Source organism: Sinohyriopsis cumingii, chromosome 15 (genome assembly GCF_028554795.1).
Source record: "Sinohyriopsis cumingii isolate HCF-2022 chromosome 15, ASM2855479v2, whole genome shotgun sequence".
Classification (NCBI taxonomy): Eukaryota; Metazoa; Mollusca; class Bivalvia; order Unionida; family Unionidae; genus Sinohyriopsis; species Sinohyriopsis cumingii.
This window is the reverse complement of record NC_142975.1, coordinates 4,482,368-4,496,360: the sequence shown is the minus strand read 5'-3', so window position 1 is coordinate 4,496,360 and position 13,993 is coordinate 4,482,368. Positions and strand designations below refer to the sequence as shown.

At 37.3% G+C, this 13,993-nt stretch overlaps 1 protein-coding gene across 1 annotated transcript in view; it reads left to right on the top strand.

Moving 5' to 3' along the window:
• The first annotated feature begins 6,615 nt into the window (after positions 1-6,615).
• The window catches only part of LOC149781147 (C-type Lectin CRL-like), a 36,710-nt gene continuing 29,332 nt past the window's right edge, over positions 6,616-13,993 (top strand). The window contains exons 1-2 of the mRNA XM_089935257.1: positions 6,616-6,877; positions 13,444-13,541. Of these exons, the coding sequence (XP_089791383.1) occupies positions 6,655-6,877; positions 13,444-13,541 (321 nt within the window). The 5' untranslated portion in view covers positions 6,616-6,654. The remainder of the gene's footprint in view (positions 6,878-13,443; positions 13,542-13,993) is intronic.

The window sequence follows — 13,993 nt, the reverse complement described above, 5'->3', positions numbered from 1 at the left end:
GCATGCTGAATCCACTTGTCTTCCTTGTCGCACAAGTAATGTAACCAACGTAGGGCTTTGACCGAGTATTGACGTTTGACAAAGTGGGTCGTTTGAGGACTGATGACAGCCACGGTGTTTCCAGGCATGAATCGTTGTCGATACACTAAGGAACACGCTTTGGCAATGGTGCAAGATTCTTTCAAAGGATCGACCCCTCCGTGTTCCATGAACAGTTCTCGAAATTTTCCACAGCAACGTCGTAAAATGTCCACGTCGGAACGACAATACTTTAACATTTCTTCCTGAAAGTCGAAAGGGTCCGAGACGTGAGCCTGGTACCAAGCGTAGAAAGCTTCTCGTTGTTCGGTACGCATGTTGTCGGGGTCGTAATAGTGAGCCTCAGGTAAATGGGGTAGAACGGCGTGTTGATTGGCTTCCGTATTGAAAAAGTGTGGAAAGTACCCTTTAGCCATTTCTGTCATTCCAAACGTTTTAGGCATTCGACTCAAAGGCATGGCCAAATAGCTCATCGAATCTTTAAACTGCACTTGTCCCACTTGCATGAAAATGATTTTGGCTCCGTTCAACGTCACTTTAGGACGTTCGGTGCCTTGTTCCGTATAGTACCTCAAAAGAAACTGTCCATCGTATCCGGAGAAATTGTGAGCCATCACCGTGGCATGACGATGACAATCTCCGTAAAGTTCGATGTCCTCTTGGCTCCACGTCTTGTCGATGGGGTTTAAGACCCATTGGGCAAAATCGGCTAACGTGTTCGGTCCCCGAAAGATTTTTTCACGCCCTCCAGGAATCTTGCTACAGTGAGGGCAATGACTGAAGATAGGTTCTTGAATGCACTTCTCGCACGCTCGATGAGCCACGCAGAAATTAGGAATGTGAATGCCGGTCTCTTGCATGCATTCGAAATCGAAAAAGATGAAATTGGCTTTCTTCTTGTGACCGTCCTCTTTCTCTGGTGGGGGTTGGTATTTTTGCACGTAACATTGGTGTTCCAAGTCCACGATGTGGTGACAAATGTGACATTTTTTCTTTCCTCGATATACGTGTGCCTTGGTACTATTGGTACGTATGACTTGTTCACACGTAGGGCACAATCTCAGCAGTTGACAAGCGCATTTCTTCTGTGAACCTTGCGTCTTCAGATGTTGTTGGTAACAGGTAGGGCTGACAAACGTGCGCAGACAAGTTGAACAAGGCACTGGTTCTTCGCTCAGACAGGGTGAAGAGGCCAAACATTATGAGCATTTCGATCCACAATGCTTGTGTTGCTCTCGATTATTATAACCATGGTCACATTTCTCACAGTAATAACCGTATCCCAGGAATCCGGTGATACTGGTAATGGTATCGAAATGGTCATCGTGATGATAAACATGAATGTATTTTCCGTCCTTAAAATCTTGCCCCCGAAACAACAGAGACCCGCGCACTTCTTGAAGGTACACTTTCAAGGTGTATCGTGGAGCTAGGGCATCTTGCAATTTTCGCATCTCAGGAATGCCACAGGGTGTGTCTTTGGACATGCCAGCTTGTCGTAACAGGAGTTCTGCTTCACTTCGTTGTTTGGCTCGGTCCGATTGTCGAATGTTCTCCCAGTCTCTTTTCCATTCTACCGTGTCGTTCTTGTTGGCATAGGTTCGTCCCACCACGATGGCACGGGCTAAACACATCTGGTCATGAGGATTGTGAATTTGGACAAGGCTACGCTTAATGCTGCGAAGGTCGTTCACCAATAACATCTTTTTGCGTCCGGTCCCATGAGGAGGAGAGACGTGGGTCATGTCCAATGTGGCTTTTCCATCGGTGATGTCAAACTGGTCATTAGATTGTTGCACGTGTTGAATCTTGTCCATGACTTTGGAAGCGGTCAATTCTGCAGGGGTGCTAAACTCGATCCAAACAGGGGATTTCAAACCGTCGTGTTGTATGGAAAGTCTCAAGCGATCGTCTTCTTTGGGTTGACATTGTCGCTTGAGTGCAGTGAGCAGAGAATCCCACACTCCGGTGATGAACCCTTCTTCTTTCTCTAACGGTACTTCGGACTTGAAATCTTTAAACTTCACCGTGTATTTGTAAGCCGTGGTTCTAAATTATCTAGAGGAGCGCTTTTCCGTCTCTCGAATGGAATAGTATTTTTCAATTTTGACTAAGGGTGGTGAACTTGGTTTAGAGGTTTCAAATTCTGGTTCACTCGTGTCCTCTTCAAAATCACTGGCATGAATTTGTGCCAAGATTTCAGCCCTGGTACGAGGCGATAGATCACGTTTCTGCCTCTTACTTTCTTCTTCTTTCTTCTCGAATGAATGGGATCGTTTCATCTTGAAAGCAAAAAGTCAAATGACTCAAGTTCAAACACCATGAGCTACTTTATAGTCATAGCAGACCAGCGTATATAAAAGGGTGTGTGTCTTATCCTTTCACTATTCATTTCACTCTCAAGCCGAGCACAACAATGGAAGAGACTAACCAGATGGAACGTTTCGTCAGAGCTTTGCGAGGGGTCATTAGAAAATTCTCTTCAGACCAGCCTACGGACTACTCTCCTTCCTTTCGAGATAAAAGTCAAGATACTTGCTATATCTGTCAGAAGAAAGGGCATCGGTCTTCAGAGTGTCCAGACCGTCAAAAAAGAACAAAAACAGGGACTAAAAAAGACAAAAGTCAAGATACCTGTTATTATTGTAAAGAAAAAGGACATTGGTCTCCAGATTGCCCAAAAAAGAAACAAGAGGAGTCAGAAGAAAAGAAGGATTCTTCAGAAGAAGAGAGGGATTCTTCGGAAGAAGAGAGGGATTCTTCAGAGGAAGAAGAGGAAGAAAAAAGACAATTCTATTTACAAGAGGCAAAGAAACAGGAGAAGAAGAAAAGAAGAAGGGAAGAAAATGAGGAAAAGACGATGAAGAAATTCAAAAAACAGAGAGACTAAAGAAGGAGAAAGAAGAAGTCAATGAACTTTTTATTAAAGTGTTGTGAATTGTGAATTGGATTGTAAAAAATGGATAAAAGAATAAATGAATGATATAAGGTAAGAGTCTTTTAGTTATGATTTTAAAATAAGAACGTACACTCACGCACTCATACACAGACACGTACTATAAGGGTAAAATGGGTGGGTTTTTTTTGAGTTATTGGCAAATTGAAATTGTATTTCTTTTCGAGAAATGTGGGTGGCCCTGAAAAGGGCCTTTTTCTCTTTATGATGTAGGGGTGAGTTTAACCAATCAACTTTAACTGCCTTATGCCTTTGCCACGGCCAAGGCCTACTTCTGAACTGCGTAATGTTGATGATTGGGTTGAAATCACTAAGGGTGGTACGGTAGGCTTAGTCACAGGGTTGACGTGTTTAGCTCGGGAAGGTCGTATTCTCTTTGGTCGTGATAAAGAAGTCTGATACATTTGTTTCAGACTTCTTAACTCCGCTAAAATGTCCAACAGTACCGTGACCGTTTGATTTTCACCCTCTTGTTTCTTTGCTGCTACTTCTTCTTGCTGTTGTTGCTGTTGTTTTTTTCTTACCTCTTCTTCTTGCTGCTGTTGCTGTAGGAGAAAAAATTGTTCGGCTTCCTTTTGTCGTTGCATAAATTTCTCCAATTCTTCTTTCTGTCTCTGTCTAAAATTCTCCACTTGCGGTAATGAAGAAGGTAACACAGGTTCCGGAACAAATTCTTGCGAGGAGAGAAAATCCACAAAATCCCAATTCACCTCTTCTGAAAGTAAGTCCGGGTTCCCTTGGGCGGTCTCCCCTGCTGGTGCACCCCATTGGGTCGTTTTCTGAGTTTCCGTCATGTTGAATCACTGTCGCATAGATTGACTGCACACAAGCGCTAGCGAATCTATATTGACTACGTGACGTCACAGACTGCTCTCTTCGGATTGGATGCGGGCTGACTGAATTCTGATCCGTTTCAGTCCTTTCTGTCCCTATAAATAAGCGCAGTTCACTGCATTGATTCACCTATTCTCGGAGCCTCAACATGTGGACCGACGTTGAATCTTCAACCCTTGTGTCAACAATGATGTTCAGGACGGACATGCTCATGTATGTCCGATCCAAGTGGACCGTTGTCCACAGGAGCAGCAGCAGCCTGTGGATAAGAAGAGTCTATAGAGAGAGACAAGGTTGCCTCAAGAGGACTCTGATGTATGGCCCTGCTGTAAGACGAAGTTTGAGGACAAGAAGATGTCGCAAATGCCCTTTATGTTAAGGGCATATTAACATAAACCAAAGGCCCTTTTCAGGGCCCCCATATTTCTCGAAAAGAGATAGCCTTTGAATTGCCTACCCCTTTTTTATTTTATTTTTTATTTTTTTTAAAAAAAATAGAGACCCTCCCTGTTTCAATTTTATATAGACCCTATACAGTCCCAGGTTTTTTTTGGCCATGTTAAATTTACATAGACCCTATATTGTCCCAGGGTTTTTGGCCATGTTAATTCCCATAGACCCTATATTGTCCCACGATTTTTGTCCATGTTAATTCCCATAGACCCTATATTGTCCCACGATTTTTCTCCATGTTAAATTTACATAGACCCTATATGTTCCCAAGGGTATTTTTAATGATAAGTCCCATAGACCCTATAGGATCCCCATTCACTACTAATGGGCGTTTTAATTCGTGTGTGTATGAAATGGGTGTTTTAATTCGTGTGTGTATGAACTGGGCGTTTTAATTCGTGTGTGTATGAAATGGGTGTTTTAATTCGTGTGTGTATGAAATGGGCGTTTTAATTCGTGTGTACATGATCGGACATTGATATCCGTGTGTACATGATCGGACATTGATATCCGTGTGTACATGATTGAGCGTTGATATCCGTGTGTACATGATTGAGCGTTGTGTTTCGATTCAATCTACTCTTTGGCTGCAAGAAGAATCTAATTTTATTCCGACTTGTCCATATGCACTATATTATCAAGCAAACCAAATGTTCTTGTATTACTTGTATTCCGACTTGTCCATATGCACTATATTATCAAGCAAACCAAATGTTCTTGTATTACTTGTAGTCCGACTTGTCCATATGCACTATATTATCAAGCAAACCAAATGTTCTTGTATTACTTGTATTCCGACTTGTCCATATGCACTATATTATCAAGCAAACCAAATGTTCTTGTATTACTTAAAGTAGGAATAAAAGTATTATATTCCGACCATAAACCAAATTCGAGTGCCCCTCCCCCACCGTCCGGTGAAATATAATAGTCCAAGCTTAAGTCACCGGGAGTAGGGAATGATATCATACATACGATAGTTTACAAATTTGTATGTGGAGATGTACAAAGTGAAACCGCACCCTTGTGGTCAGTGGTACAACTGTATAACAACCACTGCTCCTGATGTATTTTGGGCGGATATACAATCACAAATTGTACGTTGCGTGATGTATCCACTAAAGCGTCGCAATAAAAACTAGATACACGAATAACGAACCACATATGTGCAGTAGCGAGTCTGAAAACTAAATCATTTCACTTTTTATCCAGGAGTTATCTCCCCATTGTTGGTATGTTCGTTGTTGTTGTTGTTCTAGGGTTTAACGCCATTTTTCAGCACAAGATAGGCTATACATGGCGGCCAGTATAACTGGTGGAGGAAGAACCCTGGAAAACCCAGGGAAGAACCACCGACCCACGAGAAGCTACTTGCAGGCTTTCCCACGTACCCACGCTAGCCGAGCCTTGGACTGGTATGTTCGTCAACCATACGCAGTGAAAACATGAACTCTCCGTTTCTTTTGGCTGTTGGCTGGTAATAGCTGCGACATAAGAAAAGAATTTATTTATTTATTTATGTACAGCGAAATAAGTTCTATGGAGAGGCATTCCCTTGTCATAAATAGGGTACTGTATCATTTTCATATCAGAAATTGAAATTATGTATATGTACTTAAATTAACAAAGCAGTCAGATACCAGTCAAGAAGCTGGCACTATTTTTCAGCAAATATCAGATCTAAACAGCATCTTAAAGGTGAAAGTCTCTTTCTATCGCCATTCACATACGATAGTATACACAGTTACTCCATCTTGGGTTACCTGAGATTGAAATAGAAGCTAAATTAATTATTTAATAGACCTGAATCAATTTTAGACTTTTAAAATCGTCCGAGAACCATTAGATCAAAATTATTGACCGAAGACTTGGTTATTAGTTGTTTTCAATGTAATAAAGACAATCCATTTCCGTAAAATTTGAGAGAATAAGTAAAATCTTACTTCCCGTGCCGGGAGTGCTGGAGGTTAGTCAGAAAAGTCAGAATACAAGATACTCCAGTAAATGCAATAGATATTACATACTCCGATTGCTCACGTGTTTGTGTGGGGCAGGCCTTTACGAAATTAAACCTTTTTTCACAGTATAGTGGCCGCAACAGCGTGAAATTTACTATGCCATTTTCTAAATTTGGCTCGACTTCTCCACGAAGAAGCAGAATGGCGCTGTTATGTGGAGTTAGGAGGTAGTCTGCGCAGAACACTTTCCCAAGAATCCATCCATTATGACCTTTTTCCACCCAGACATTAAATCTGAAGTTTATTCCCACAGCACTTTCAAATTCCTTTATACGCTCTTGACATGGATTCTGCTTATATGTCTTCTGCGCATTTATATACCAGCAGTTTGTAACCCAGTGGCGCCGATGAAACATGGAACTATATTGTTTGGTCGGTTTACTAACATTGTTATGCTCTCTATTCTGCTCATCAACGTGTATTCTGGATAACGTAGGGGACGCAGACCTAGAAGCAGTCCGGTATCGTCTTCAAGATGAAAAGGAAAAACGTCTACTTCTAGAAAATGACGTCGAGACCATGATGCTAAAGCTTGCAGAACTGGACCGCCTTTGCAAGAAGGACAGAACTTCAACCGGTAAAAATACTCTCTCCTAATGTTTTAATTTTATTTTCGTTTTCTTACTATATTATTAATTTTTGTTTTGTATCTAAATATTTTACACTGATGTTCCTATCCTTTTCAATCACACGCACCGTTTCGATGAATGTGAAATTCATTATGGGTGAGTACTCGTTTAGGAGTCAGATTCAACTGCACTACAGCATAGATTCCGCTCTGAGATACTCGGTGCGAGAGCACATCTAAGTATATGCAGTTTGTAAAGAAAATTAGTGGAACACAACAAAGACCATGATCTGCAGACTGATTATGCGACGGCAGATCAGGGTCTGTGTTGTTTGATTATATTCGAGTATAGACTGCATATGTCTAAATGTATCAACTGCTACTTGGTAACAAGACAACAGTGGGAATGTACGGGATCAGACAACAAACTTTCATGTGACAGGTCTTATTTATAAGGAGGTAGTTGTTATTTCAATATTTTCAGTTTCATGAGCATATTCATTATATATTTTATCTTCCAGTACAAGAATTTCCTGTTTTATTGCTACAATCTCTTTAATGGAGCAATAAATCATAGATATATATAGACAGGAAAGACGAATTTACGTCTTTGGGAGGGCTGAATTCGAGGGGTCGGGCTTTTATTCCTAACGTTAAAATGAACGGGTACTGTAGTAAGTATTCTAGGATACACATGATTTACGAAAAAATATACGTGAAGAAACACAGGAGAGAAGTATCTACACCCTAACCCTAACACAGGAGAGAAGTATCTACACATATCTTAGTGGTATGATAATTTAAATACGTTGAGAAAGACTGAGGAAGTTCTTAATTAGCTAAGTGAAAGAAATAATTGAAGTAATTATCATATTACAAATTTAGCAGGTCCGGTAATAAAATCAGATGCATTTAGCAAAGGTTTCGTACACAATTAATTATATTCAATAACGTATTGATTTTGAGGATAATGGTTTGAAAGATATTATTAAAACACGAATCGAAAATATGCGCATATTAATAACAATATAACAAAGCTAAATCAGAAACACAAACAAAACCCAAACAAAACCAGCTAATACTTGAGAACAACAGAAACATACAGGATTATAACAAGATAAATATTAAAGATGCCCGGGATTCGGTTATCATGAGAATATGTATTTTATCCAGTAATTTACAAGTTTTACAAAGCGTTAGAGACATACATGGTCAAATACCACTGATACAATAAAACTTACAGCTAGTTGAGCAGTGGATAAACAGTACAATATCAGCCTTAGAGATTGATATGAAATAAATTAAAAAGTTTCTGGAAAAATTCAATCCTGTGAAATCTGAACATAAACAATTTCAAAATCGATTTAACGGCAAGAAAACCGATTTAACGGCAAGAAAACCACACCCCAATCATTTGAAGAGTTTTAAACTTAGCTTGATGACTTAAAGTTGGTATGGTAGAGTTTGTAAGATAAACTGACTGGTTTTGCTAATATAGCAGAAAAGAAAGATTTAAAAAAAAAACGAGAGAAAAAAAGCCCACATAAAATCAATAGCGCGAGTGAAACTACTATTAGATCTATTAGAACGAACTTCGACTTATCTATTACTGACTCAAATCACACGATTAAGGGACTCAAAGATCAAACCTTATTAACTCTAATAAATCAACTCACTGCTAACGCTCAAAACCAAACAACTAGGGATTCGTTAATTGATAAATAATTAATTCTACTGGTGTGATGCAAGGAGTATTGAAAACTTCGTTAATTGATAAATAATTAATACTAGTGGTGTGATACAAGGAGTAATGAAAACTTCGTTACTTGATAAATAATTAATACTACTGGTGTGATACAAGGAGTATTGAAAACTTCGTTAATTGATAAATAATTAATTCTACTGGTGTGATACAAGGAGTATTGAAAACTTCGTTAATTGATAAATAATTAATACTACTGGTGTGATACAAGGAGTATTGAAAACTTCGTTAACTGATAAATAATTAATACTACTGGTGTGATACAAGGAGTATTGAAAACTTCGTTAATTGATAAATAATTAACACTACTGGTGTGATACAAGGAGTAATGAAAACTTCGTTAATTGATAAATAATTAATACTACTGGTGTGATACAAGAGTATTGAAAACTTCGTTAACTGATAAATAATTAATACTACTGGTGTGATACAAGGAGTATTGAAAACTGGATTAAAGGATAAACTGTTCAAAAAGATCTTGATGACATGGAATAAAAAATAATAACAAATATATTCAAAAATCAGAATATAAAAGAAACCCTTTGCAATCAGTATAAGTACTGAGAAAACAAATCGCCATTAAGTCAAAGAATCGATATAGTTAAATCAGAAATAGAAAGAGACAGGTACACATACAAAACTTATTTAAAAGAAAGAAACTGAGATAAGGAGTATTACAATAAAAACACTTCCATTTATGACATTAGAAAAAAATGTAAGAGGATATTTAATCTTATAAGAATGTTTAATAAAGAACCAATATCTGATTATGATTTTCCCAATAGATCAATTGATTGAGATTTATTTGCAATAATAAATGGAGTATATGCTACTAGAAGATTTTGAAAGATGATCAATACGGCTTTTTAACATAGTTATTTTCACAGAATCCCAAACAAAGCTACTTCTAACGGATTTGATTATGTTCAAATAATGTTTTACTGAAAACATGTTCCAGACAATAGACAAGGCAGCGAATTATGCTATTGAAATAAAGAAATCAAGATTACATTAAATTTTTTGAATCTTATATATTATATTCTTAACTAATTTTGAATTTTGTTTTAGATATTGGCATTTATAAAAAGTGTGCTTCAGATATCAATAATTTTACAAAACTATGTTCAAAATACATTGACGACATATTATTTTTGAAGAGGAGGGCAATATTATTTTCAGGTAGACCAGATAATTACTGAGGAATCATTTATCTAACATTTAAAAGTATAAAACCATTACTTAGCATAATTATGGCAAAATCAGCATTTATAAATTGAGGATCTGTTGTAAATATATCATTCTCGGGAACTAACATTATGCTTTGATTAGATGATCTGATGGTGCCATGATGAAAGAGTACGACATAATAAATGCTATAAAAGATTTGCAGATAAAATGACACATAACGTGTTTAAGAAATGTTCTTTTAGAAAAACAAAGATAATTTAAACTTAAGGATTTGATTTTACAAGCCTTCTGAAGAAGCCGATAACGTATCAGTAGGTTTGTATTGTCACTGTAATGGGTTTGAGTCTTTATGTGAAGTATGTTTGTGTTGTCACTGTAACGGGTGGGAGTCTTTATGTGTAGTATGTTTGTATTGTCACTGTAACGGGTGGGAGTCTTTATGTGTAGTATGTTTGTATTGTCAATGTAATGGGTGGGAGTCTTTATGTGTAGTATGTTTGTAGTGTCACTGTAACGGGTGGGAGTCTTTATGTGTAGTATGTTCGTGTTGTCAGAATAATGGGTGGGAGTCTTTATGTGTAGTATGTTTGTATTTTCACTGTAATGGGTGGGAGTCTTTATGTGTAGTATGTTTGTATTGTCACTGTAGTGGGTTGGAGTCTTTATGTGTAGTATGTTTGTATTGTCACTGTAGTGGGTTGGAGTCTTTATGTGTAGTATGGTCGTGTTGTCACTGTAATGGGTGGGAGTCTTTATGTGTAGTATGTTTGTTTGGTCACTGTAATGGTGGGAGTCTTTATGTGTAGTATATTTGCATTGTCACTGTTGTGGGTGGGAGTCTCTATGTGTAGTATGGTTGTATTGTCAGTGTAATTGGTGGGAGTCTTTATCTGTAGTATGTTTGTATTGTCACTGTAATGGGTGGGAGTCTTTATATGTAGTATGTTTGTATTTTCACTGTAGTGGGTGGGAGTCTTTATGTGTTCTATGTTTGTATTGTCACTGTAGTGGGTGGGAGTCTTTATGTGTAGTATGTTTGTATTGTCACTGTAATGGGTTGGAGTCTTTATGTGTAGTATGTTTGTATTGTCACTGTAATGGGTGGGAGTCTTTATGTGTAGTATGTTTGTATTGTCACTGTAATTGGTGGGAGTCTTTATGTGTAGTATGTTTGTATTGTCACTGTAGTGGGTTGGAGTCTTTATGTGTAGTATGTTTGTATTTTCACTGTAGTGGGTGGGAGTCTTTATGTGTTCTATGTTTGTATTGTCACTGTAGTGGGTGGGAGTCTTTATGTGTAGTATGGTCGTGTTGTCACTGTAATGGGTGGGAGTCTTTATGTGTAGTATGTTTGTTTGGTCACTGTAATGGTGGGAGTCTTTATGTGTAGTATGTTTGCATTGTCACTGTTGTGGGTGGGAGTCTCTATGTGTAGCATTTTTGTATTGTCACTGTAATGGGTGGGAGTCTTTATGTGTAGTATGTTTGTATTGTCACTGTAATTGGTGGGAGTCTTTATGTGTTCTATGTTTGTATTGTCACTGTAGTGGGTGGGAGTCCTTATGTGTAGCATGTTTATATTGTCACTGTAATGGGTGGGAGTCTTTATGTGTAGTATGGTTGTATTGTCAGTGTAATTGGTGGGAGTCTTTATGTGTAGTATGTTTGTATTGTCACTGTAGTGGGTTGGAGTCTTTATGTGTAGTATGGTCGTGTTGTCACTGTAATGGGTGGGAGTCTTTATGTGTAGTATGTTTGTTTGGTCACTGTAATGGTGGGAGTCTTATCTGTAGTATGTTTGTATTGTCACTGTTGTGGGTGGGAGTCTATGTGTAGCATGTTTGTATTGTCACTGTAATGGGCGGGAGTCTTTATATGTAGTATGTTTGTATTGTCACTGTAATGGGTGGGAGTCTTTATGTGTAGCATGTTTGTATTGTCACTGTAATGGGTGGGAGTCTTTATGTGTTCTATGTTTGTATTGTCACTGTAGTGGGTGGGAGTCTTTATGTGTAGTATGTTTATATTGTCACTGTAATGGGTGGGAGTCTTTATGTGTAGTATGGTTGTATTGTCAGTGTAATTGGTGGGAGTCTTTATGTGTAGTATGTTTGTATTGTCACTGTAGTGGGTGGGAGTCTTTATGTGTAGTATGTTTGTATTGTCACTGTAATGGGTTGGAGTCTTTATGTGTAGTATGTTTGTATTGTCACTGTAATGGGTGGGAGTCTTTATGTGTAGCATGTTTGTATTGTCACTGTAATTGGTGGGAGTCTTTATGTGTAGTATGTTTGTATTTTCACTGTAGTGGGTTGGAGTCTTTATGTGTAGTATGTTTGTATTTTCACTGTAGTGGGTGGGAGTCTTTATGTGTTCTATGTTTGTATTGTCACTGTAGTGGGTGGGAGTCTTTATGTGTAGTATGGTCGTGTTGCCACTGTAATGGGTGGGAGTCTTTATGTGTAGTATGTTTGTTTGGTCACTGTAATGGTGGGAGTCTTTATGTGTAGTATGTTTGCATTGTCACTGTTGTGGGTGGGAGTCTCTATGTGTAGCATTTTTGTATTGTCACTGTAATGGGCGGGAGTCTTTATGTGTAGTATGTTTGTATTGTCACTGTAATTGGTGGGAGTCTTTATGTGTTCTATGTTTGTATTGTCACTGTAGTGGGTGGGAGTCTTTATGTGTAGTATGTTTATATTGTCACTGTAATGGGTGGAAGTCTTTATGTGTAGTATGGTTGTATTGTCAGTGTAATTGGTGGGAGTCTTTATGTGTAGTATGTTTGTATTGTCACTGTAGTGGGTGGGAGTCTTTATGTGTAGTATGTTTGTATTGTCACTGTAATGGGTTGGAGTCTTTATGTGTAGTATGTTTGTATTGTCACTGTAGTGGGTGGGAGTCTTTATGTGTAGTATGTTTGTATTGTCACTGTAATGGGTGGGAGTCTTTATGTGTAGTATGTTTGTATTGTTACTATAATGGGTTTGAGTCTTTATGTGTAGTATGTTTGTATTGTCACTGTAATTGGTGGGAGTCTTTATGTGTAGTATGTTTGTATTGTAACTGTAATGGGTTTGAGTCTTTATGTGTAGTATGTTTGTATTGTCACTGTAATGGGTTGGAGTCTTTATGTGTAGCATGTTTGTATTGTCGCTGTAGTGGGTTTGAGTCTTTATGTGTAGTATGTTTGTATTGTCACTGTAATGGGTGCTAGTGTTCATATGTAGTAAACGTGACGCGGAATGAAATCAAAGAAATTCTGAGATTTAGCTAATTAAATAGACAACAATGGCAAATCCTGGAGAATATGTAATAATGTTACTGGTACTTAATTTGTTGTATTTATTAATTTCCTTTAAAAATGTTATAAATATGCAATATCTTTATGAAATAATTGATAAGGTTATACATATACGAAGAACAATGATAATATCACAGAATAATTGTTGAGAATATATTATAAACTCTCTACCATGCACGGTAATATTATTTTTCGTTGCATCTCTCTCTCTTTATATATATATATATATATATATATATATATATATATATATATATATATATATATATATATATATATATATATATATATATATATGTATATATGCTCTCTTCACCACAGATGTAACGTCGTCGAGCCAGTGCAAGTTTTTTTTTGTGCCACGTGCAAATCATTGCTACATATATGTACCATTGGCAGCAACATGGATAGAGGCCCAGGTAACACAATTTTACATACATACATACATACATACATACATACATACATACATACATACATACTTGCCTGCATTCATATATATATATATATATATATATATATATATATATATATATATATATATATATATATATATATATATATATATATATATATATATATATATATATATATATATATATCCATTTAAGTATATTACTACGAATGTTACAGTACATTCAACATTTTCAAACTTGTGGAAGGAATTATATTAATGAACCGTTTGACATGCTTTGGGATACGTAATCACTGCGGTGACATAATACCACGCTATAATCTTTTTTAAAAAAGAAATTCATATCTGCAGGAACTAATGCAAGCACGATATATGAATTAGTGATTTCGGAAAATGAAATGCTGACTCAGTGAGTATATAATATTCTGCCTTGTCAAATCATACCATGAGGATATC